Source organism: Patella vulgata, chromosome 1 (genome assembly GCF_932274485.2).
Source record: "Patella vulgata chromosome 1, xgPatVulg1.2, whole genome shotgun sequence".
In the NCBI taxonomy this organism is placed as follows: Eukaryota; Metazoa; Mollusca; class Gastropoda; family Patellidae; genus Patella; species Patella vulgata.
The window spans coordinates 965,743-989,123 of record NC_065879.2 but is presented as its reverse complement, the minus strand read 5'-3'; the positions used below and the strand labels follow the sequence as shown (position 1 = coordinate 989,123).

Sequence of the window (23,381 nt, the reverse complement as noted above, 5' to 3'; positions counted from 1 at the left end):
AGTTTAATAAAGAGTTGGCCATTCTTGCTATTATAATTCAAAAATAAATGATAAAAAAAGAAAATATTGAAAATTTCAGTCAAATTACTTTATTCTGAACGAAGTTTTCACTATTGTAAGTTTGGACTAGAAATAGGGATCAACTATCTCCGCACTGTCTCTGAGAATTGCAGATCGTTTGATTGACAGACGATAACTCCAGTCACATATTCTCCATTATCAAGTAACATTCTCAATGGCTAGGGTACCCTTGATTGGCAGGCCTTTCATCGACAGTTAGTGATTAACGCTCAATGTTAGCTTGGTCAGTCATTTATTGATTTAAATATTATATGGACTACTCTTTAAAAACCAAACAGTATCCAATCCATCCAAGGGTCTACAGAGTTAGTTTTGGGCTTGTCATGTAAATAAAGTTCTAATTAATAATTTCGATATCATCTGCAGCCTAAAGAAAGACTTGCAATAGGCAGATTTAGCTCTTAACATATGTATCTTTAATTAATTTATTCGATGTATATGCTTTATTCTTATCTACTGTACTAGCCATGTAGAACTTATTATATATTAAATGTAGCCTTGTATGGAACACAGTCTAGTAGTTTTGATTCGTCACTGTAAAGTTTTTATCGATCCCTATGATAAAAACATGACTTTTACTTACATGTATGTTACAATCAGATCTAAGTCCTAATTTTATATACATAATCTTTACTGGTCAGTTAAATTGATAAGTAATCAGGCAGTAGGTAAGCTATTACACATGTAAGTAGGTTTTATGTCATTACGGTTTAAATCATGACAATAGAATGTGTGAAATAGCTTTATTTACCGTCCGCTTCCACCCAGCCTGGAAAAAAGGCACCTGTCACAGATAATGTCAGGCACAGATTCAGGCTTTTTCAGGCACAAAACCTTTGGTGCCTGTCTGATTTGTCTTTTTTATTGATATTATTAACACATGTCCGGCACTAAGTTGAAAATGTCCGGTACTATTTCATTAGTGCCTGACATTTTGTCAGATATATCTAAACCGTTATTTCCTGGCCTGGCTTCCACCGAAGTGAAGTCACAGACAAGTGATAACTATAGAAAGATAAACACCACTATTAGCCAGGTTTGTGTATTCAATAGTGATGGGTATTATAATTAGTCACACTTTCACACTAGCTACACACCTGTATTGTTGACTACCTGTATAAGTTACATCAAGCTGTACACGTGTATTGTTGACTACCTGTATAAGTTACATCAAGCTGTACACCTGTATTGTTGACTACTGTATAAATTGTTTTATTTTATTTAGGATGTGATGAACAAATACATGCTAGCCTGTCTTTATAATGATCTAGAATCATAGCTGGAATATTTTGATAATGCAAGTCCAGTCCAGAGTGTGTAAGTCCAGCCCAAGGTACATAAGTCCAGACCAAGGTGTATAAGTCCGGGCTCAGGTGTATAAAATCAAGACCAAGAAGAAAATGGGCAACTATAAATCTAGACCAACAATATCCTGTGTAGGTAAGTGGAAAAAGACAAAAATAAATAGGTTGGACACACAGTAGCTGAATTAGGGGTTTGATTGGGGCTGTTTCTGCACGGATGGAATTATTTTTGAATTCTAGTTATATTAAAGGGAATGTAAAGCTTATAATTAACCCATTTCCTATGGGACCTCATTTGACCCAATTCTGGCCGGTTCATTTCTAAATGGATTAAGAACCGTGGTGAAAATCAATAAAAGCTCACAGTTTTTATTTGTGGTTGTTCCTTCAAAATGTAATGTATGTTTTATGTGTGGTTGTTCCTTCAATATATAATGTATGTTATATGTGTGGTTGTTCCTTCAATATGTTATGTATGTTTTATGTGTTGTTGTTCATTCAATATGTAATGTATGTTTTATGTGTGGTTGTTCATTCAATATGTAATGTATGTTTTATGTGTGGTTGTTCATTCAATATGTAATGTATGTTTTATATGTGGTTGTTCATTCAATATGTAATGTATGTTTTATATGTGGTTGTTCATTCAATATGTAATGTATGTTTTATATGTGGTTGTTCATTCAATATGTAATGTTTGTTATAAACTGTTTTATGTACAGATGAGTTGAAGAAGAAGATCAGCGAGAGTTACGCCCTGTTTCGTTCTAAAGCTATTGAAGATTTACGACCAAGAGATTCTGATTGGTCAGAACTGCAGCTGGCTTGTAGGTGGGTATAAATACTAAATGTACCATAATTTTATTGGAAGTAACTACCCTATAAATACTTTTCTGGCAATGTATCTTTAATTTAAAAGGAATTGATTTGAATAATTATTTTTGTATAACAAGAGTGCATGTAAAAGATCCCTTGGTGGTTAGAATTCGATATAACGGGGCTGTCTTAGCAAAATTTCCCTCATAAAATACTGCATAGCATATGTCCGTCTTCACTAGCCCAGTCGGTGCAGAAGAGTAGAATGTTAAACCTCAGTTCATTTCATATAATCTAACTGTATCTCAGGTAGATATTGTATATAACCAGGTAGATGTTGTATATAACCAGGTAGATGTTGTATATAACCAGGTAGATGTTGTATATAATCAGGTAGATGTTGTATATAATCAGGTAGATGTTGTATATAATCAGGTAGATGTTGTATATAACCAGGTAGATATTGTATACAACCAGGTAGATGTTGTATATAATCAAGTATATATTGTATATAACCAGGTAGATATTGTATATAACCAGGTAGATATTGTATATAATCAGGTAGATGTTGTATATAATCAGGTAGATATTGTATATAACCAGGTAGATATTGTATATAACCAGGTAGATATTGTATACAACCAGGTAGATGTTGTATATAATCAGGTATATATTGTATATAACCAGGTAGATATTGTATATAACCAGGTAGATGTTGTATATAACCAGGTAGATGTTGTATATAATCAGGTAGATGTTGTATATAATCAGGTAGATATTGTATATAATCAGGTAGATGTTGTCTATAACCAGGTAGATGTTGTATATAACCAGGTATATGTTATATATTTTCCAGTCGAGGAGATGTAGTAAGAGTGACTAGATTATTGACGGATGAGAATATTGGTGAAAAAACGGACACAGGACTTAGTTTACTTCATATAGCATGTATATCAGGAGGTATGGCTTGTATTTCTTTTAAAATAGATTGAGGAGATCCCTTGATAGTTGTAATTTAAAATAAATAAGAATAGCCCGCGTTGAGCAATTGTTCGATCAAAGTTTCACTTATTGTACACTGCATGGTTCAGTAGGATATCTAACCCTATATCCCTGTCTTCATCAGTCCAGTTAATGCTCAAATGGTTAATGTTAAAACTTATTTCATTTCACACACCTCAAACTTAAACATACATTATGCAAGAGCTAAATCTGCCTATTGCAGGTCTTTCTTTAGGCCTGAAATGTTATCTAAATTATTTATTAGACATTAATTAACTTATCCAGACCATAAATAACTCTCGATGGCATTGCTAGCCTTCGATGTTTAATGGATTAGGTTTTGATTTGCTGTTCGATTTCCATTCACAATTTAATCATGAAATGGATAATCGAGACTATGTTTTTATCGTACCGACTTTAGTAATGATGATCAAGGCCAGGCCAAAAATTCAATCGCTAAAATCTCGGTTTAGAGTAGATCAATTTGACTGAAATTTTCAGTAAATTCCTTTTACATTATCTAGTTTTTAACTATTATAGTGAGAACTGCCAGCTCTTTATCTAATCTCCCATAATGTATCTTTAAGTCTTCTAGACTAGATCATCCAGATTAGATCATATAAATTGCTGTCAATTATTATTGTCATGGTAATATTCACTGTAACTAAATGATGAATCAGAATAAAGCTAATGATTTTATTTTATTTCTTTTGTCAGTGGGTAAAGATTTAGTAGAACTCTTGTATACAAAAGATAATAAAACAGTGCTGAGTAAAAATCAATTCTCTCCCCTTCATCTAGCAACATACAAGGTGAGTCAACATGAGTTCTCTCCCCTTCATCTAACAACATACAAGGTGAGTCATCATCAGTTTTCTCCTCTTCATCTAACAACATACAAGGTAAGTCATCATCAGTTCTCTCCCCTTCATCTAACAACATACTCAAATCAGTTATTTTAAATTAAATTGATTAAATACATGTATAGATACAACCATTATAAATATACATGGTTACATACAACCATTATAAATATAGATGGTTACATACAACCATTATATTAATATACATCATTACATACAACCATTATATTAATATACATCATTACATACAACCATTATATTAATATACATCATTACATACAACCATTATTTTGTTAAATATAGATATTTTTTTTTATGTTTTTGTATTTTAGGGTGATGGAGAGATCGTAGAATCTTTATTAACAGGTGGCGCTGATGTTAATCTCCCTGGTAACAGTGATGTTACACCATTACATATAGCAGCTATGTGTGGTCATCATGAGGTATTATAAACACTATTACATATAGCAGCTACGTGTGGCCATCATGAGCTACGTGTGGCCATCATGAGCTACATGTGGCCATCATGAGGCATCATAAACACCATTACATATAGCGGCTACATGTGGCCATCATGAGCTACATGTGGTCATCATGAGCTACGTGTGGCCCTCATGAGCTACGTGTGGTCATCATGAGGTATTATAAACACCATTACATATAGCGGCTACGTGTGGCCATCATGAGCTACATGTGACCATCGTGAGCTATGGTAAACACAAAATAAAAAGTGTGAAATATTATTGACAGGTTCAGACTCACCTTTGTTCTGTTTGTTTTAGTAACACACCCAGTATTGACGGGTTATTGACAGGTTCACGCATCGGTGCAAAAAAAAGATTTGTTTTAACATTCATAATGCTGATATTAAAGCCTAAATATACTAGAGTCAATTTGAAAATATATTCAATGCATTTTGTATTAATCCTCATTTCATTTGTATTAATCTAATGACATGTAAATCTCTCCATCTTTCCTCTCACCGTGATTCATATACCAGTAATAATATCAAATATCTTCTTTATATTTGTAGATCTTTAAAACTTTATTGGATTATGGAGGTAAAATTAATGCTTCGGATGCTGTCAAGTTTTCACCTTTACACATAGCCTGTTATTATGGACATGATAAGGTATGAGATTGTTATTATGGCCATACTATTGTTATTATGGACATGATAACATTGTTATTATGGACATGATAGGTTTTTATAAGATTGTTATTAGGAATAAGGTGTTTTTATAAGATTGTTATTATGGATGTGAAAAGATTGTTTTTATGGACATGATAAGATTGTTATTTTAGATATGATAGGTTTTTATAAGATTGTTATTACGGACATAATAAGGTGTTTTTATAAGATTGTTATTATGGATGTTATAAGATTGTTATTATGGACATGACAAGATTGTTATTATAGACATGATAGGTTATTATAGATTGTTATTATGGACATTGTTATTATGTTATTATGGACATGACAAGATTGTTATTATAGACATGATAGGTTATTATAGATTGTTATTATGGACATGATAAGGTGTTTTTATAAGATTGTTATTATGGACGCGATAAGATTGTTTTTATGGACATGATAAGATTGTTAGTATGGAGGTGATACGATTGTTATTATGGATATGATAAGATTGTTATTATGGACATGATAAGATTGTTATTATGGATGTGATTAGATTGTTTGTTTTGTTTTTTTATTGTGTGTTTTTTTTTTTTTTATGGACATGATAAGATTGTTATTATGGGCGTGATAAGATTGTTGTTATGGACATGATAAGATTGTTATTATGGACGTGATAAAAGTGTTATTATGGACATGATAAGGTTTCATTTTGGACATAAGGGTGTTAATATGGACATGCTAAGGTTGTTATTATGGACAGGATAAGCGTGTTATTATTTCATGATAAGGTATAAGATTGGTTTTATGGGCAAGTTAAGGTTATTATTATGGACATGATAGAGTAATTATGGACATGATAAGGTTTCATTTTGGACATAAGGCTGTTAATATGGACATGCTAAGGTTGTTATTATGGACAGGATAAGCGTGTTATTATTTCATGATAAGGTATAAGATTGGTTTTATGGGCAAGTTAAGGTTATTATTATGGACATGATAGAGTAATTATGGACATGATAAGGTTTCATTTTGGACATAAGGCTGTTAATATGGACATGCTAAGGTTGTTATTATGGACAGGATAAGCGTGTTATTATTTCATGATAAGGTATAAGATTGGTTTTATGGGCACGTTAAGGTTATTATTATGGACATGATAGAGTAATGTCTATAAGATTGTTATCGTGTGATAAAATTTGTGAAAAATCCACATTTGAATGTTTATCTTTTCCATCTGTTTTCAGCAGAAATGAAAAAAAAAATTTACAAAGAAAAATGTAATAAATTTGTTTATTTTATATTTGATTGGTATAGGTTGTAGAACAGCTGGTGATCCATGGTGCTGATTTAAATATCAGTGGTGGAGTTGGTGATAGACCTCTACATCTAGCATGTGCTAAAGGTCATTTAAAAATAACACAATTATTGGTTGAAGGAACGTCACATCAGAAAGCAGATGGTATGTCATTTCACACAAATAAAATAAAATGGTAGTCAAGTTCTACACCATACAGCATGCTATGAGGGGGAATTCTACCCTGAAAGCTGCACTATGGCCTACAATTATATCGTATTGCAACTGCCAAGGGTTCTTTTACGTGCACACCAATGTGTACACAAGACCTCACTTTTTTGCTCCAAAGACTATACATTGTCCCTTGACTATATGTTGTCCCTTGTCAGGCCCTCCGTCCTGCACGGGGGGTTGGATGGCTGAATGGTTAGCATGCGCGCACTGTATGATAAAGCCTGTCATTGAGTCGCCTGTCCAACCTCGTGGGTTTTCTCCGGGTCCTCCGGTTTCCTCCCACTGCTAAAGACCCCTACGCGCAAGCGAATTATTGAAATAAAATTAAACCATATGTTAGTCCTGAAATGACCTAGTTTGTGTCGAGTGGAAGTTAAACCCCATTTCTCTCACTCTCTCTCTCTCTCTCCCTCTCTCTCCCTCTCTCTCTCTCTCTCTCTCTCCGTCCTGCACCACTAACAAGGGGGAGCCACCGACTATATGTTGTTTCTTGTCGAGCCCTCCGTCCTGCACCACTGACAAGGGTGAACCACCGACTATATGTTGTCCCTGACCCTGACCAATGATCTTACTCACTGAGCCTCCGTGGCTCCCAATTTCCCAGCCTAATTTCCACATGTCATTGGTATAGGTTGAAGGGCCTGGGACAAAAATTTACAAGTCTCTGGTACCTGGTATATGATTGGCAAGATGTTAAAAATCCCATGACCGTTGAAATGGGTCGTAGCATCACTGCCTGTACGAAATTCTCTCATAACGCATGGTATTTGCCCGTCTATGCTGATTACACTATTTTGCCTATACCGTTTTTTTTGGACTTCAAATTTTGTCTAATGGTTTGGATTGTTTGTACTTGGTTTTATTTTATTTATTAATTAAATTGGTAAGTGCTGAAAAGTAGGACGTTAAACCTCATTTCATTTCCGTTAGAGCATGTGGATATCAGTGGCAAATATTTAAAACAATAATAAAATTGTTTTTTTGTTTTTTTCAGTGAATATTAAAGATGATGAAGAACATCGACCCCTCCATTTTTGTTGTAAGGGAGGTAATCTAGTGATATTACATTATTTATTAGAACATCGAGCTGATCCACATGTCTGTAATATATACGGAGATACCCCGCTACATCTGTAAGTTGGTCGCGTGTCATATTTTATTCTCAATAAGACGTGTGTCGGTTTTAAGATTAATTGACCTGCCGTGAATTATCTTATTCTCTGGACAGATCTCGAACAGAAATGAAATGAAATGAAATGGGGTTTAACTTCTAACTGTTCTGCTCCTATGCTGGGTTAATGAAGACGGGAATACGCCATACAGTGGGCTATGAGAGACATTTTGCCCGGGCAGCGGCGCTACGGCCTACTCTTATATCGAATTCCAACTGCCAAGGGATCTTTTACGTGCATTCCAATGTATACACGGGACCTCAGTTTTTTGTCTCATCCGAAGGACTAGACAGCTGTCCTTGTCAGGCCCTTCGTCCTGCATCACTGACAAGGGGGAACCACGCCGGAAAATCTGGATGAACTTTCTCGGCCAAGACCTCGAACAGACGGCAGACACTCTTCGTAAAAAGACTAAACCTCTGTCTATTGAAGTACGATCGACATGGTTGTTCCTAGGACAATTGTTCATCGATTGATAGACTTCGACTGTCATGTCATAATTCCAAGATGGTGGCGATGGAGTCATGTTCGGTACCCACTCTATATGGTACTATCATCAGATTTGTTTTTATACGGCACAGGTCAAGATATCTAATAATAGCTTTTGTTTTAACAGTAGGACATTAAAAACCATTTCATTTCTTGGAACTCAATGTTCCCTGACCATTGGCTTTCTGCTGTGATGTTCCTTCAACCAATAGTATGCCTGTCTTCATTAGCCCAGTCGGACAAGAACAGTAGTATGTTAAACCCCATTTCATTTTATTTATCAAATATATGTATTGTGGTGTACAGGGGGATGTAAACCATTATGACAAGAATTGTATGATTATATTTCAGAGCGTGTTATAATGCTAAAACAGAAGTAGCTCGACAACTAGTCACGTTAACTGGTGCAGATAGTTTAATTAAAGAAAATATATTCAGTGAAACTCCATTACATAGGTATGTCTCTATAAATAACATAACACAGGTTTCAGTGTGGCTCCTAACTCATCATAATACAGGTGTGGCTCCGAACTCCTAACAACAGTGTAGTCAAGTCCTTAAGAATGATATGTAAGGGAAACTGTATAGTCCTGGGCCTCACTTAAAATAAAATGAGAGTGAGAAACAGACAGACAGACAGACAGACAGACAGACAGAAAGGTTTAACATCCACTCAACACAAACTAGGTCATTTCGGGACTAACATATGGTTTAATTTTCTTTCAATAAATCGCTTGTGCGTAGGGGTCTTTAACAGTAGAAGGAAACCGGAGGACCCGGAGAAAACCTACGAGGTTGGACAGGCAACCCTTCTCCTTGTCACATATAACCGGGGATTCAAAACCACGCCAGTTGACTCAATGACAGACCTTATGATACAGCGAGGAACTGCCCCCCCCCCCCTAAAATAAAACGAAAAGGACTTGCTATATCATTGGAACGATTTGTGACCCTTGAATTGTGCATCATGTTTTTCCGTTCTTGTATAAGATACTCCCTCCCTATATTCCCAGCTGTAAATGAGTACCAGTAGGATGGTTTATCCCTGTATTCCCAACTCTAAATTGGTACCAGTAGGATGGTTTATTCAAGTCAGTAGGCCTACCGAGCTGTAAATGGATAGGATGGTGTATGCCATCTTTATGCAGCATTTAATGACTGTATTATTGTAGACTAATTGTATGATATTATTATTTTTATTATTATTATAGCGCGTGTACGAACGGTAGAAGTTTAGATCTGGTAAAGTTTTTGTTGGATCAACCAGCCGTAGACATCAACTACCAGGGCAAAGATGGTCACACAGGTTAATATATTTATACTTACTTCCTGTAGGTCTCACAGTTATCTCCCTTCCTTCCTGCGGGTAAAAAAGTCTCAAGTGTTGTGATAAAGTTATCGTCCTTCCTTCCTGCGGGTAAAAAGGTCTCAAGTGTTACGATACAGTTATCTCCCTTCCTTCCTGTGGATAAAAAGGTCTCAAGTGTTACGATACAGTTATCTCCCTTCCTTCCTGCGGGTAAAAAGGTCTCAAGTGTTACGATACAGTTATCTCCCTTCCTTCCTGCAGATAAAAAGGTCTCAAGTGTTGCGATACAGCTATCCCCCTTCCTGCCGGTAAAAAGGTCTCACGTGTTACGACACAGTTATCTCCCTTCCCGCTGGTAAAAAGGTCTCAAGTGTTGCGATACAGCTCTCTCCCTTCCTTTCTGCAGATAAAAAGGTCTTGAGTGCCTTTTTTTTACTTCCTGCAGGTAAAATGTCTCTTTTACTTCCTTCTGGCAGATATTACAATTTACTTATCTTACTTCCTGTGGAGAAATGGTCTGAAGTGTTATTATTTATTTCTCTCTCTCTGTCTTCCTGTGGAGAAATTGTTTCAAGTATTACGATTTATTTTTCTCTCAATAATATGGTTACGTATGCTGTGGGAGTCTTAGAAATTTACTTGTACTAAGACAGATAAAGATGATGATGTGAAATCAGTATAAACCAGTGTAACATGACCACAGCGTCCGTTATAATAAATTGTTCTGGGATACTTGACCTTTAAACTGTAATATCAATAGAGATGACAATTACTGCTGTTAGATAGATCAATTTCAATAATTCATCGTCCAAAATGTTTTTAGATTTAAGTTTTGTTGATTAGCATGGTCTATATTTAATTTATTCTGTCTTACTGGAACCTTGTATCTTATTCTGGCTTACTGGATCCTTGTACGTTATTCTGGCTTACAGTGACCTTGTATGTTATCCTGTCTTACTGGAACCTTGTACGTTATTCTGGCTTACTGGGACCTTGTACGTTATTCTGGCTTACTGGGACCTTGTTTGTTATTTCAGCATTACACAGCGCGTGTTATCACGGCCATTTTCGTATCGTACAATATCTACTGGAATCAGGTGGTGACATGAATCTAGTAGCAGCCGTCAGCGATCAAAATGGTGGAAGTGAAAAACTGGAAGAACAGACGGCATTAATGTGGGCCTACGAGAAAGGTAAAATTGATTATTTGTTTTAACTTTGGTTAAATTTCAATCTCATTAAAATACAGATTTATATTTCGTTTCGATTTTTTTTATACTTTCAATGGCCTCCACTACATGAAGTGCAAGGTCGCGCCAAGGGACTTTTAACCATATGATGTCAGACATTGATTAATCAATCAGCATTGACGTTTCTATTGGTTTACCCACTGTTCCGTGCACCGCATGCCAAAAACTTGCCGTAACAGACCGTTTTATTGGCTAATCCCTCACATCAACCAGAACATGGGCTATATAACAACTCTAACAGATTCTTGTGTAGTAAAGACAAGGAAAACGAAATTTTGAACTATAAAAAACGTAACCAAATAGGATTGGTCAGATGATTTCGGCATCTCAAGACTTTAGACAGTTCATCATTCAGATTCTCATCTATGTCAAGAAATATGGTATTGTTCAGCATCAACCATGTAAACGAAACAAATGAGGACAACAGCGACCCTACGTCCTTCTCATTATTTTAATATCCTACTGTCAGGACTCGCCTGACTGAAGACAATTACAAGGACATTTCAACCATTTTATCTTATTTTCATGAAATGAAATGGGGTTTACTATTCTGCTCCGACTGGGATAATCAACACGGGCGTACGCCATACAGTGTGCTATGAGGAACATTTTGACCGAACAGCTGTGCTACAGCCTACTCTTATATCGAATTCCAACTGTCATTACTTATTTTAGGTACATGTACGCCAATCTGTACAATTGACCTCATTTTTTCGTCCCATCAAAACGACTAGACGTTGTCCGTTGCCAGGCCCTCTGTGCTGCATCACTGACAAGGGAGAACCATGCCACTGGGAACGAACCGAAGATCTCTTTTTTAGTATTTTAGCGAGCCATTGTTTTACTCACTGAGTCACAGTGGTTCCATGTTTTATTTGTCCGATCTGTTACTTGTTTTCATGTTTTACAGGACATGATTCTATCGTAATATTTTTAAAACATCATAAACGACCGCAGGATGAGTCGGCATGTGGAGATTATTCCCAACCTGGATCTGACGGATCTTACGTCTCCGTTCCTTCACCACTTGGTAAATTACGTAGCATGACACGAGGTATGTGTATTAATAATATGTTAGTGGAGATCAGAAAAAAACAAAATGTAATAAACTATTAGTAGGAATGGTTCTGTGAATGGAGTTTAACAGGGTTTAATGCCAAGTTTTAAAGATACATTATGGAAGATTTGATAACGAGTTGACAGTTCTCACTATAATAGTTTAAAACTAGATAATGTAAAGGCAATTTGCTGAAAATTTCATTCAAATTGATCCACTATGAAACGAGAACTAAGCGATTGAAATTTCTGCCTAGCCTCGGTCATCATTACTAAAGTCCGTACGATAAACAACATAGTCTCGATTATCCATTTAATCATTAAATCGTGAAGGAAAGTTATGCAGTAAATCGGCTCATAATCCACTATAGATCGCAGGCTAACGATGCCATTTGAAGTTGATTATGGTCTGGATAAGTTAATTAATGTCTAATTAATAATTTATATAACATTTCAGGCCTAAAGAAAGACCTGCAATAGGTAGATTTAGCTCTTGCATAATGCATTTTTAAGGATACTGATGAGGTTTAATGCCAAGCTTTAATGATACTGTGTTTATTTTAAGACAAACATATGATGGTATGTCAGTGGTTTCAACAAACTCACTATAACTCAGAGATTTCACTGAACAATAAAAATAAATACACTCTGTTTATAACCCAATTTTCGGCTGAGCTGTGCTTATAATGTGATGTGGGAGAATTTTGTCAAGACAGCAACATTTTCACCTACTTTTCTTCTGATTCCAACTGACACGATTGTGTACATGGATGGACCTCTGATTTTACGTCCCACCCATTATTTATTTTTTTTATTCTTTTTATTTTTTTTTTTTTTATTTTATTTTTTTTTTTTTAATTTTTATTTTTTTTTTTTTTTATTTTTATTTTTTTTTTTTTTTATTTTATTTGATTATTTTATTTTATTTTATTTTATTTTATTTTATTTTATTTTATTTTATTTTATTTTTAATTGTATAGAGAAGATTGATGTTCTTCACCTACGAGCTACGTTACCTCACCAGTTTCACCTGCAGTTATTAGATATAGAATGTCAAGAGGTCATTGGTAGTGGATCATTCGGTAAAGTTTATAAAGGAAAATGTAAAGGAAAAACGGCTGCCATTAAAAGGTAATAAAACAACAGGTAATATAGGTAAAGACGGCTGCCTTTAAAAGGTAATAAAACGACAGGTAATATATATAATAGGTAATAGGTAAAAACGGCTGCCATTAAAAGGTAATAAAACTACAGGTAATATATGCTAACAAGCATCGTCAATGTTGAAACTAATCCTTGATTAAAAGGTAATAAAACTACAGGTAATATATGGTAATAACTTCATCGTCCATGTCGAAACTAATCCTTAATTAAAACTATAAATAAATATATTTATATTTAAAGAATATAATAAAAATCTTATTAAAACCAAAGGGTAAGAAGCAGCATTGATATATGTAACCTAATCCTTGATTGTATACCACCAAGATTCAAGCAGCTTACTGTATACCACCAAGTATAGAGTCTAGTAGCTGACTGTGTACCACCAAGTATAGAGTCTAGTAGCTTACTGTATACCACCAAGTATAGAGTCTAGTAGCTTACTGTATACCACCAAGTATAGAGTCTAGTAGCTGACTGTATACCACCAAGTATAGAGTCTAGTAGCTGACTGTATACCACCAAGTATAGAGTCTAGTAGCTGACTGTGGGCCTTGTACTCAGAAATATAATTAAGGAAAAAAGTATATCAAACAGATGAAATAAATGAACCTTGTTGATTAGCCATTATCTATTTTAATCAGTACTGATTATTGTTCTGAGAGATGTTGTTATTTAAAATAAAAACTTGTATTGAAATTAGAGTCATTAATAGATCACACTTCATACTTTAGATTCTTAAAGATGCCGTATGAAAGATTTAGAAAAAAAGAGCTGGCCGTTCATTCTATAATAATTCATAAAAAGATGATGCAAAATGAATATATTGAAAATTTCATTCAAATTACTTTATTCTGAGCAAAGTTATCACTGTTTGTAGTTTTAACAAGATGTGGCATACATTGTTTATTATAGTAACCACGGTACTTATTAATGGGACTTGGTCTCAATTCACTATTTTTGGACCAGAAACTAGTCGCTAACCGCTACTCATCTTGTTCTTCTTGGGGTGATGCTCTTCGATAAGGTCTATAGCTCCGTCAATTCAAGTCTGATTGACATGAAAATTGGCATGCTTCTTCCTGGAACAGTTCTGCATCTACTTGGTCAATTCCTGTGCCACTTGTAAAATCAATAAATGGCGATCATAGGAATAGGGGTGCATGCTCAACCTTGTGAATTATATAATTACAGATATCGAGCTAGTTCATATGTTGATATTATTATATAATTACAGATATCGAGCCAGTTTATATGTTGATATTATATAATTACAGATATCGAGCCTGATTATATGTTGATATTATTATATAATTACAGATATCAAGCTAGTTTATATGATGATATTATATAATTACAGATATCGAGCCAGTTTATATGTTGATATTATATAATTACAGATATCGAGCCAGATTATATGTTGATATTATTATATAATTACAGATATCAAGCTAGTTTATATGATGATATTGTATAATTACAGATAAGATATTGAGCTAGTTTATATGATATTGTATAATTACAGATATCGAGCCAGTACAGTAGGAGCTAAATCAGATGTAGATATGTTTTGTCGTGAGGTGGCCATTTTATCCAAGTTAAAGAGTTCCTACGTTATTGGTTTCCTCGGCGCCTGTCTTGATGATCCTAGCGTAAGTTTTACTTCCTATGTTATCAGGTTCCTCGGCACTTGTCTTGATGATCCGAGCGTAAGTTTTACTTCCTATGTTATCAGGTTCCTCGGCGCCTGTCTTGATGATCCGAGTGTAAGTTTTACTTCCTACGTTATTGGTTTCCTTGGCGCCTGTCTTGATGATCCTAGCGTAAGTTTTACTTCCTACGTTATTGGTTTCCTTGGCGCCTGTCTTGATGATCCTAGCGTAAGTTTTACTTCCTACGTTATTGGTTTCCTTGGCGCCTGTCTTGATGATCCTAGCGTAAGTTTTACTTCCTACGTTATTGGTTTCCTTGGCGCCTGTCTTGATGATCCTAGCGTAAGTTTTACTTCCTATGTTATCAGGTTCCTCGGCACTTGTCTTGATGATCCGAGTGTAAGTTTTACTTCCTACGTTATTGGTTTCCTTGGCGCCTGTCTTGATGATCCGAGTGTAAGTTTTACTTCCTACGTTATTGGTTTCCTTGGCGCCTGTCTTGATGATCCTAGCGTAAGTTTTACTTCCTACGTTATTGGTTTCCTTGGCGCCTGTCTTGATGATCCTAGCGTAAGTTTTACTTCCTACGTTATTGGTTTCCTTGGCGCCTGTCTTGATGATCCTAGCGTAAGTTTTACTTCCTATGTTATCAGGTTCCTCGGCACTTGTCTTGATGATCCTAGCGTAAGTTTTACTTCACTGTCTTTAGTTGATTGTAATAATTTTAATATTCAAAGCTTGTACATGACAAAGGCTTGGGTCACAACTGTGTTAGTGTTTCTCGCCATGTATGAAGTCATCCTTGTTCCAGTTGCTTACCTAATGCTAAAGATCCTGTCCGTAATCAGTTGGCAATAACCTACAAGCTAGCCAGCTAAACAAACACTTACTCACTGAATGGGTCGCAACGCATATAATAATGTTATATAAATGTATATAAACTGATTTACATTAAATCGTTTCCGTTTTTACTCTAATTTCAAATCAGTCTCTAGCACCTGGTTATTTTAGTTTACTCCGATAATATTTATTGTGAAAGCTCTCCAGATAAGAGTAAGGCGTCACCGTTTGACATGACTTTTGGAATATGTCTAGTCTCGTTCTTTCGAGTCGCATGTTACAAATGGTGCTGAAATGTTTATTTTGTCTTAAATATTGGATATCAGAAGCCCATCTTTTCCCGGTAAGATCACAACATCAATGTTGATTTAAACCGACAAATAAATCGTGTTTTCAATGTCGAAGACTTTGGATGATATTGAGTTAGAGACTTAGGTACTTTAAACTGAGTACCAAGAATATTTGTTTTATAAAACAACCATGGTAATACAATTAAACATTTTTAAATTGTTTAGTCTTTTCAAATATGAATAAAATAGACTATCTATATCTTGCCTTGTATTTCAGCAATTCGCCATAGTGACACAATATATCTCTGGTGGCTCCCTCTACAGTCTACTACATGAACAAAAAAGGTAAAATAATTATTATGAATTTTAGGAAGAATATTCACAAAATAATGTATGGAATTATCTTTAAAGATACATTCCCACATACAAACCGGGTGATTTGATGATATATTTGAACTAAAAAATTATTCAAACTAATAAATTTATCATAATTTTGCTTCAAATCCCTCTCAAAATATTGCTATTGCCAAGGAATTCCCTTAAAATAAAAAAATCGATCAAAAGAGGTCATGTTGGTGTCATGTGACTTCCCTCTCTCAGTACCTAGAAACTGGGGTGAAGTCGGAGGAGAATTCATTGCATACACAAGACGATGTTGTCTTTAATCGATAACTATCTATCACAAATATCAAGGCCTAATTAAATTCTCGGATTATCCACTGCTCAAGTTTTTTTCTGTGGTTTTTAACTCAGAAACTGTTGTAAGTCTAACACTTCATAAAGTTTTTCAACATGTACATCAAGCGCTCGTGCGACCTTTGACGTCACGCGTGCAGACACTCCTAATAGCCGGGCTGTCGATTAGGGAAACCCTTACAGTTTTGTCCTGTATGCGCTCCATGAGTGTTTTTCAGGGCATCCAGTATTTTTCTAGTCACACTTTTATTGGAAATAACCACCCAATAAATACTTTTATTGGAAATAACCACCCGATAAATACTTTTCTGGGAACGTATCTTTAAAAGATTGTCTATATTTTTAAAGGATTGTCTATATTTTTGCTTGGTGATTATTGCGTTGATTAACCTTATGGTCCATGGATTAATCCTTGTGTTGGCCGAGAAGGTTCCTCATGCATTTTCAGAGTGGTTTCCCCTTGTCATTGGTGCAGGAAAGAGGACCTGACAAGGATCAGTGTGTAATCATTCGGATCACACAAAAAACCATGGTTACATGATCATGTAACAGGACCCTTGACAGTTGTAGTTTGACAAAGTGTCTTCATTCAGAATAGTTTATGTTATTTGTGTATATTTGATAGGTTGATAGATATACAGTCTAAATTAACGATATCGATAGATGTGGCTAAAGGTATGGAATATCTACACAACTTACCACAACCTATAATACACCGAGATTTAAACAGTCATAATATATTACTGGATGAAAACGGTCATGCTCTAGTTGCTGATTTCGGTGGTATGTATTTATTTTATTAGATATAATACTTCACTTGTCTCTCGAAATGGGTATCAAGTTAATTTAATCAGTATTTTATCGTCATATTGTTGATTTGATAGCCATGAAACATGATCAGCCGTCTTTAGCAGTGGGAAGAAACTGGGGGACCCAGAGAAAACCCACGTGGTTGGGCACTTACATGTGTGGATGTGTGGGATAGAGAAACCATTGTCACTTGACTCAATGACAGACATTATGATCTAAACCACACATGTTGTGACATTCAGTCCCCTTGGTGCAGGATAGAGTGATGTCCCCTTAGTGCAGGTTAGAGTTATTTTCCTGTGGTTCAAGTTGGAGTCCTGTCCCCTTGTTGCAGGATTGAGTGGTTTCCCCTTGCCTCTAGTGCAGGATGGAGTGGCATCCCCTTGGTGCAGGATGGAGTGGCGTCCCCTTGGTGCAAGATGGAGTGGTGTCCCCTTGGTTTTAGCGGCATTCTTTTCCCTTGTCTCTGGTCCAGGTTGCAGAGTCTAGCAAGGAAAGACATCTAGTCAATCAGATAGGATTGAAAACTGATGCCCTTCCGTGTCATAAATATGGGAATATAATGTCCCTGTTAAACTTGAACGATTGTTTTATTGATATTTTTTAGAATCACGTTTTTTACGATCTGCTGAAGAGGACAACATGACGAAACAACCTGGTAATTTACGATGGATGGCCCCCGAAATATTTACACAATGTACTAAATATAGTATAAAAGCTGATGTATTCAGTTATTCTCTGTGTTTGTGGGAATTATTGGCGGGTGAATTACCTTTCGCTCATCTTAAACCAGGTAATAATCACACCTGGTTGCTATGGTGACTCGTTTATAACCACAACTGTTTGCTATGGTGGCCTAGGAAGAGATCAGGAGTTTGTTCCCGTTGTTAGTCGATAAAGTTCCTTGGGATTGTTGTACATTGTCAGGGGCCTTTTGAATAATATTTTAATAAAGAGTATGCAGAAAGGGTGCTGTCTCTTGTAGCACAGCCAAGGGTGTGGATTTGTCATAACTTTTGGGAGGGACGGACGAACCCTGGAACCTGGAACATTTCATTTTACCAAACCAAAATAATAATTACGAACAGTTTACTATACGAGTGTTATTGCGATGAAAGCTGTAACTAGGGGTAATATGATGACGATATCGTAGAACTGACCACCTACAATTAAGGAGAAAGATATCGTGACGATCAGTAACAGTGGCGAGACCCAAGGCAGTGCTTACATAGCCTGACGATCAAAAACATAGGGGGGACAGAGACCTGTTCCCCCCCCCCCACTTCCGATTCTAAGTGGGGGGGGACCACGTCCCGCCCCCCCTAAATTCACGCCCATGAGCACAGCTGGTAGGACATCACACATTTCCTGCCACAAATTTAGGACGGAAGTAATAAATAGATGTTCAAACCCTTTTCTCTAGCCCAATGTTTAAACCCTTTTCTCTAGCCCAATGTTTAAAACCTGTTTAGTTTATCTATTAATGTATTTGGGTTGGGTTTTTTTTAGCGGCTGCTGCTGCTGAGATGGCGTATCATATCACTCGTCCACCAATCGGAATCACCATACCTAAACCTATAGTTGGTCTATTACAAGTTGGTTGGCATGCCAACCCTGATGTAAGTATAAATCTTAAATCAGCTTTCTCTGCACACATTACGAAAGCAGGACGACACCAGACCACATCCCGTTCCCAATCAACCATATAAAAGAAATAGCTGTAGATTCTCATATAAGCCTACAGAGTTCTAGTAGCTTACCTCATCTCAGATGAGTCATATGTAAAAACTAATAAAGGGAACAGCCACACATTCTCAGTTAAACCTGAAGAGTTTTTTGTATAAAACAAGTATCTTTATGAGAGGAGTTTGAGATCACTACTGACCATTATATAGATTTCAAATTCTCTTTCAATTTGGATAAAGCCAATAAAATTTACCTGCTAAATAAAACGACTCCTGCGTTAAAATGGTGTAGCATAATTTAGGGGCACTTTATATCAAAAAAGATTTTCTTTGCAATTACTGAATCAATTGATTTGAATATTGAAATTAATAAATTAATCATTAATTGAAATTAATCATTAAACCTGATTAGTATTCATCAGGAATGAAGTTATACCTGATTAGTATTAATTAGTAGGGGGATCACGCGGCTAAGTAGTTAAGACGCTGGCTCGCTAGCCTGGAGGTTGGGAGTTCGATCCCTGCATTGGCCGAGAAAGTTCATTTAGATTTTCCGGCGGGGGTCCCCCCTTGTCAGTGATGCAGGATGGAGGGCCTGACAAGGACAGCTGTCTAGTCGTTCGGATGGGACGAAAAACCGAGGTCCCGTGTACACATTGGCGTGCACGTTAAAGATCCCTTGGCAGTTGGAATTCGATATAAGAGTAGGCCGTAGTGCCGCTGTCCGGGCAAAATTTCTCTCATAGCACACTGTATGGCGTATGCCCGTCTTCATTAGCCCAGTTTAGGAGCAGAACAGTAGGACGTTAAACCTCATTTCATTTCATTTCATTTATTAATTAGTAATTAAGTTAAACCTGATTAGTATTAATTAGTAATTAAGTTAAACCTGATTAGTATTAATTAGTAATTAAGTTAAACCTGATTAGTATTAATTAGTAACTAAGTTAAACCTGATTAGTATTAATTAGTAATTAAGTTAAACCTGATTAGTATTAATTAGTAATTAAGTTAAACCTGATTAGTATTAATTAGTAATTAAGTTAAACCTGATTAGTATTATTTAGTAATTAAGTTAAACCTGATTAAGATGTAATAAATAAAGAAATCATTTCACCTTTATTCATGAAATTATTTCTTCTTTTCTATGATTTCTCAAGGATCGACCAGAGTTCAAAGAAATCGTCCCAATTTTAGAAGAATGTAAACAGTCACAGGCGGTAGCCATGTTAAGTAACTCAGATACAACACCTATTGTAGCATTCCCTACAGCGTTACCAATGGTTACAGATCGTGACTCAGATGATGAAGGTAGATCAACACCACCATTAGCAGGTCACGTCTCAGCGTTACGATCTCACTGGGAACAAGAGGCTACAAGACACAGTGATCCGCCGCGTGAAGAAATACGTCGCCATCTACCTTTTCCTCAGATTGATAAAAACGGTTACGTCTCAGATCCACTCAGTACGTTACGTATTCCCATTGATTTACCACGACAAGATAATCGGGATAGTCGGGATAGATCACAGTCGCCAAACACCTGATACACATCATTTACCTGTGGTTGTCATGGAAATACAATTACATCTGATTTAAACAGGTATGATATAGACCTGGTGTTGTCATATACCTGAGTTATGTTGTCATGGAGATGGACGATATTTATGTTGTCATGGAGATGGACAATATTTATGTCGCCATGGAGATAGATAATATTTATGTCGTCATGGAGATAGACAATATTTATGTTGTCATGGAGATAAACGATATTTATGATCATTACCACATTGCATCATAGAAACTACCGTTACCTGTATCTGTACAATCAAATGAAATTATGCTGTAAATTTTTCCATTTATTGTGTAATGGATCCATTTCACCTCTTGAATGACTTTATTAAAAACTTCACCATTGTGAATTTGATTGTGTGATCCTAACCTAGATCGTGATTTTTTAAAAACTTCATCATTGTGAACTTGACTAGATATTGTTTTGATTTTGACGTTTCGTGTATGATAAATATGTTAAATTATTCCAGGACTATTTGAATATTTAATGGTGGGAGTAATGTGACTGTGTGGTTGTAATATATTTATATCAATGGTTTGAATTTATCATGAGTGATACTGATAGATATTGATGATAGAAATTAAAAACATTCAGACTTGTTGGCAATTTGATCAAATATAGGCGTAACCTAGACTGTGAACAATTGCAGGGTCGTAACCTAGACTGTGAACAAGTGCAGGGTCGTAACCTAGAACATGATCAAGTGCAGGACTGTAACCTAGATCATGAACAAGTGCAGGGACGTAACCTAGAACATGATCAAGTGCAGGACTGTAACCTAGATCATGAACAAGTGCAGGGACGTAACCTAGAACATGATCAAGTGCAGGACTGTAACCTAGATCATGAACAAGTGCAGGATCATAACTTAGACTTGATCAAGTGTGTGTATGTGTAAACTAGATCGTGATCAAGTGTGTTTATGTGTAAACTAGATCGTGATCAAGTTTGGGTGGGTAACCTACATAGAAACAAGTTCAAACAGAAATATTTCATCTCTCTTGTGCTTACATATACTAGTCAAACATATATATTTATAAAATGACAGATCATGTGACAGCAATAACATGTCATGTGACAGCTATTATTATCTTTACATCTTATTGTTCTTTATTTACTCTCAACATTGTATTTTATAATTCTACTTAAAATGATAAACATTATAATCAAAACTCTTTAATATAACCACTCTTCCCTCTAGCCTGGCATCCAGAAGGGCTGGAGAACCGCGGACGTATATTTCAGTTAGTTGGGCATCCAATCAAATAGTAGAATTAATTTTTTTTTAAATTTAAAATTATCGGTGTTAAGTTTGTGGTACAAGCTGCCTTACTTATTTCATTTATTTTATCTGTTTCGACTCATATTTAAAATGTCTTCCTTGCTCACATTTCTGAGTACAAGGCCCAATATTTGAGTCTAGGGGCAAACAAGGTGCTATACTTGGTGGTATACAGTAAGCTACTAAACTCTATACTTCGTAGTATACAGTCAGCTACTAGACTCTATACTTGGTGGTACACAGTCAGCTACTAGACCCTATAAGGACTTGGCCCGGGGTATCACCAGTCCTCCACGTCACAGTGTGTGTGTATGTTCAGTGTGTATCTGATTCTTAGATAAGTATTGTGGTTAATATTAATACTGGATACAAGAAGAGGAACGTCAACACTCCCTTGATAGAGTAACTATAGCTGCACAGACTGGTAGATCTACGTGGGTACTAGATCAGGAAGATGATACCCCCGGGACAAGAGAGCAATAAAATAAATTTAGGTATCCCCGCACAACAGCAGCACAACAGACTTGGTTAAGAGTAGAGATTTCTTTAATGATTATAACGTTATAATCATTTAAAAATCTCTACTCTAAACCAAGTCTGTTGTGCGGGGATTCTTAAATATATTTTAATGTAATTTTTTTAGGACGTGCCAAGACTTCCTTGTAACAAGTACATATATCTTATTGTCATGGGAATAAAATTTGTGTACCGTGAGATTTTTATAAATACATGTACTATAATTTGGAGGAAATATAAAAGTGTTTAAATATTTCTCTGATTTTCTCACGTATATATATCAAATATAAACTTATTTAAATAGTTCTCGCGTATTAGACGCACCTATGTATGGAGATTGTTTTCCGTTGTAAAAGAGATTGATCTTATACTCGATTACAGTATTTACCACGTCGATTGGGCAACAAGATCAGACCTATTGAGCAACATCTCAAAATAATGGTTGATTATAAAATGTGTTACTACCAGTAATTATAGGTCAGTTTTATATTTCAATTATAAAATGTATTTTTTATATATTATTTTATTCAAACTTTGTATTTAAAAAAAATGAAAAAACGTTAGTATTTATGTCTTCTTTGAGTGGCATTTAGCAATTGACACCCATAATAAAAAAATTAAAAGAACGTAATATCAAACACTTTTACTATTTTAATTAAAGCAACATTTCGTTGAGGGTTTTATTAACGTTTTCATTTGCTTGATGCAGTTGAGAAATGAAATGAAATGGGGTTTAACGTCCCACTGTTTTGCTCCGAACTGGGCTAATGAAGACGGGCATACGCCTTACAGTGTGCTATGAGGGAAATTTTGCCCGGACAGCGGCACCACGGCCTACTCTTATATCGAATTCCTACTGTCAAAGGAT

At 35.6% G+C, this 23,381-nt stretch overlaps 1 protein-coding gene across 1 annotated transcript; it reads left to right on the top strand.

The window, feature by feature from the left end:
* Positions 1-6,214: 6,214 nt before the first annotated feature.
* Positions 6,215-23,076, top strand: LOC126825536 (serine/threonine-protein kinase TNNI3K). The gene is made up of 14 exons (XM_050555191.2): positions 6,215-6,225; positions 6,519-6,663; positions 7,727-7,865; positions 8,745-8,849; positions 9,605-9,699; positions 10,740-10,895; positions 11,863-12,006; positions 12,989-13,139; positions 14,695-14,821; positions 16,229-16,296; positions 17,273-17,430; positions 18,065-18,250; positions 18,967-19,076; positions 20,303-23,076. Exons 6-14 carry the CDS (start codon positions 10,808-10,810, stop codon positions 20,687-20,689), a joined length of 1,419 nt encoding a protein of 472 aa, XP_050411148.2. The 5' UTR covers positions 6,215-6,225; positions 6,519-6,663; positions 7,727-7,865; positions 8,745-8,849; positions 9,605-9,699; positions 10,740-10,807; the 3' UTR covers positions 20,690-23,076.
* Positions 23,077-23,381: the final 305 nt, after the last annotated feature.

Coding starts and splice junctions, on each gene's coding strand:
- LOC126825536 (XM_050555191.2), top strand. CDS start 10,808: ATGAATCTAGTAGCAGCCGTCAGCGATCAAAATGGTGGAAGTGAAAAA. Junction 12,007..12,988: donor ATTACGTAGCATGACACGAG/GTATGTGTATTA, acceptor TTAATTGTATAG/AGAAGATTGATGTTCTTCAC. Junction 17,431..18,064: donor TCTAGTTGCTGATTTCGGTG/GTATGTATTTAT, acceptor GATATTTTTTAG/AATCACGTTTTTTACGATCT.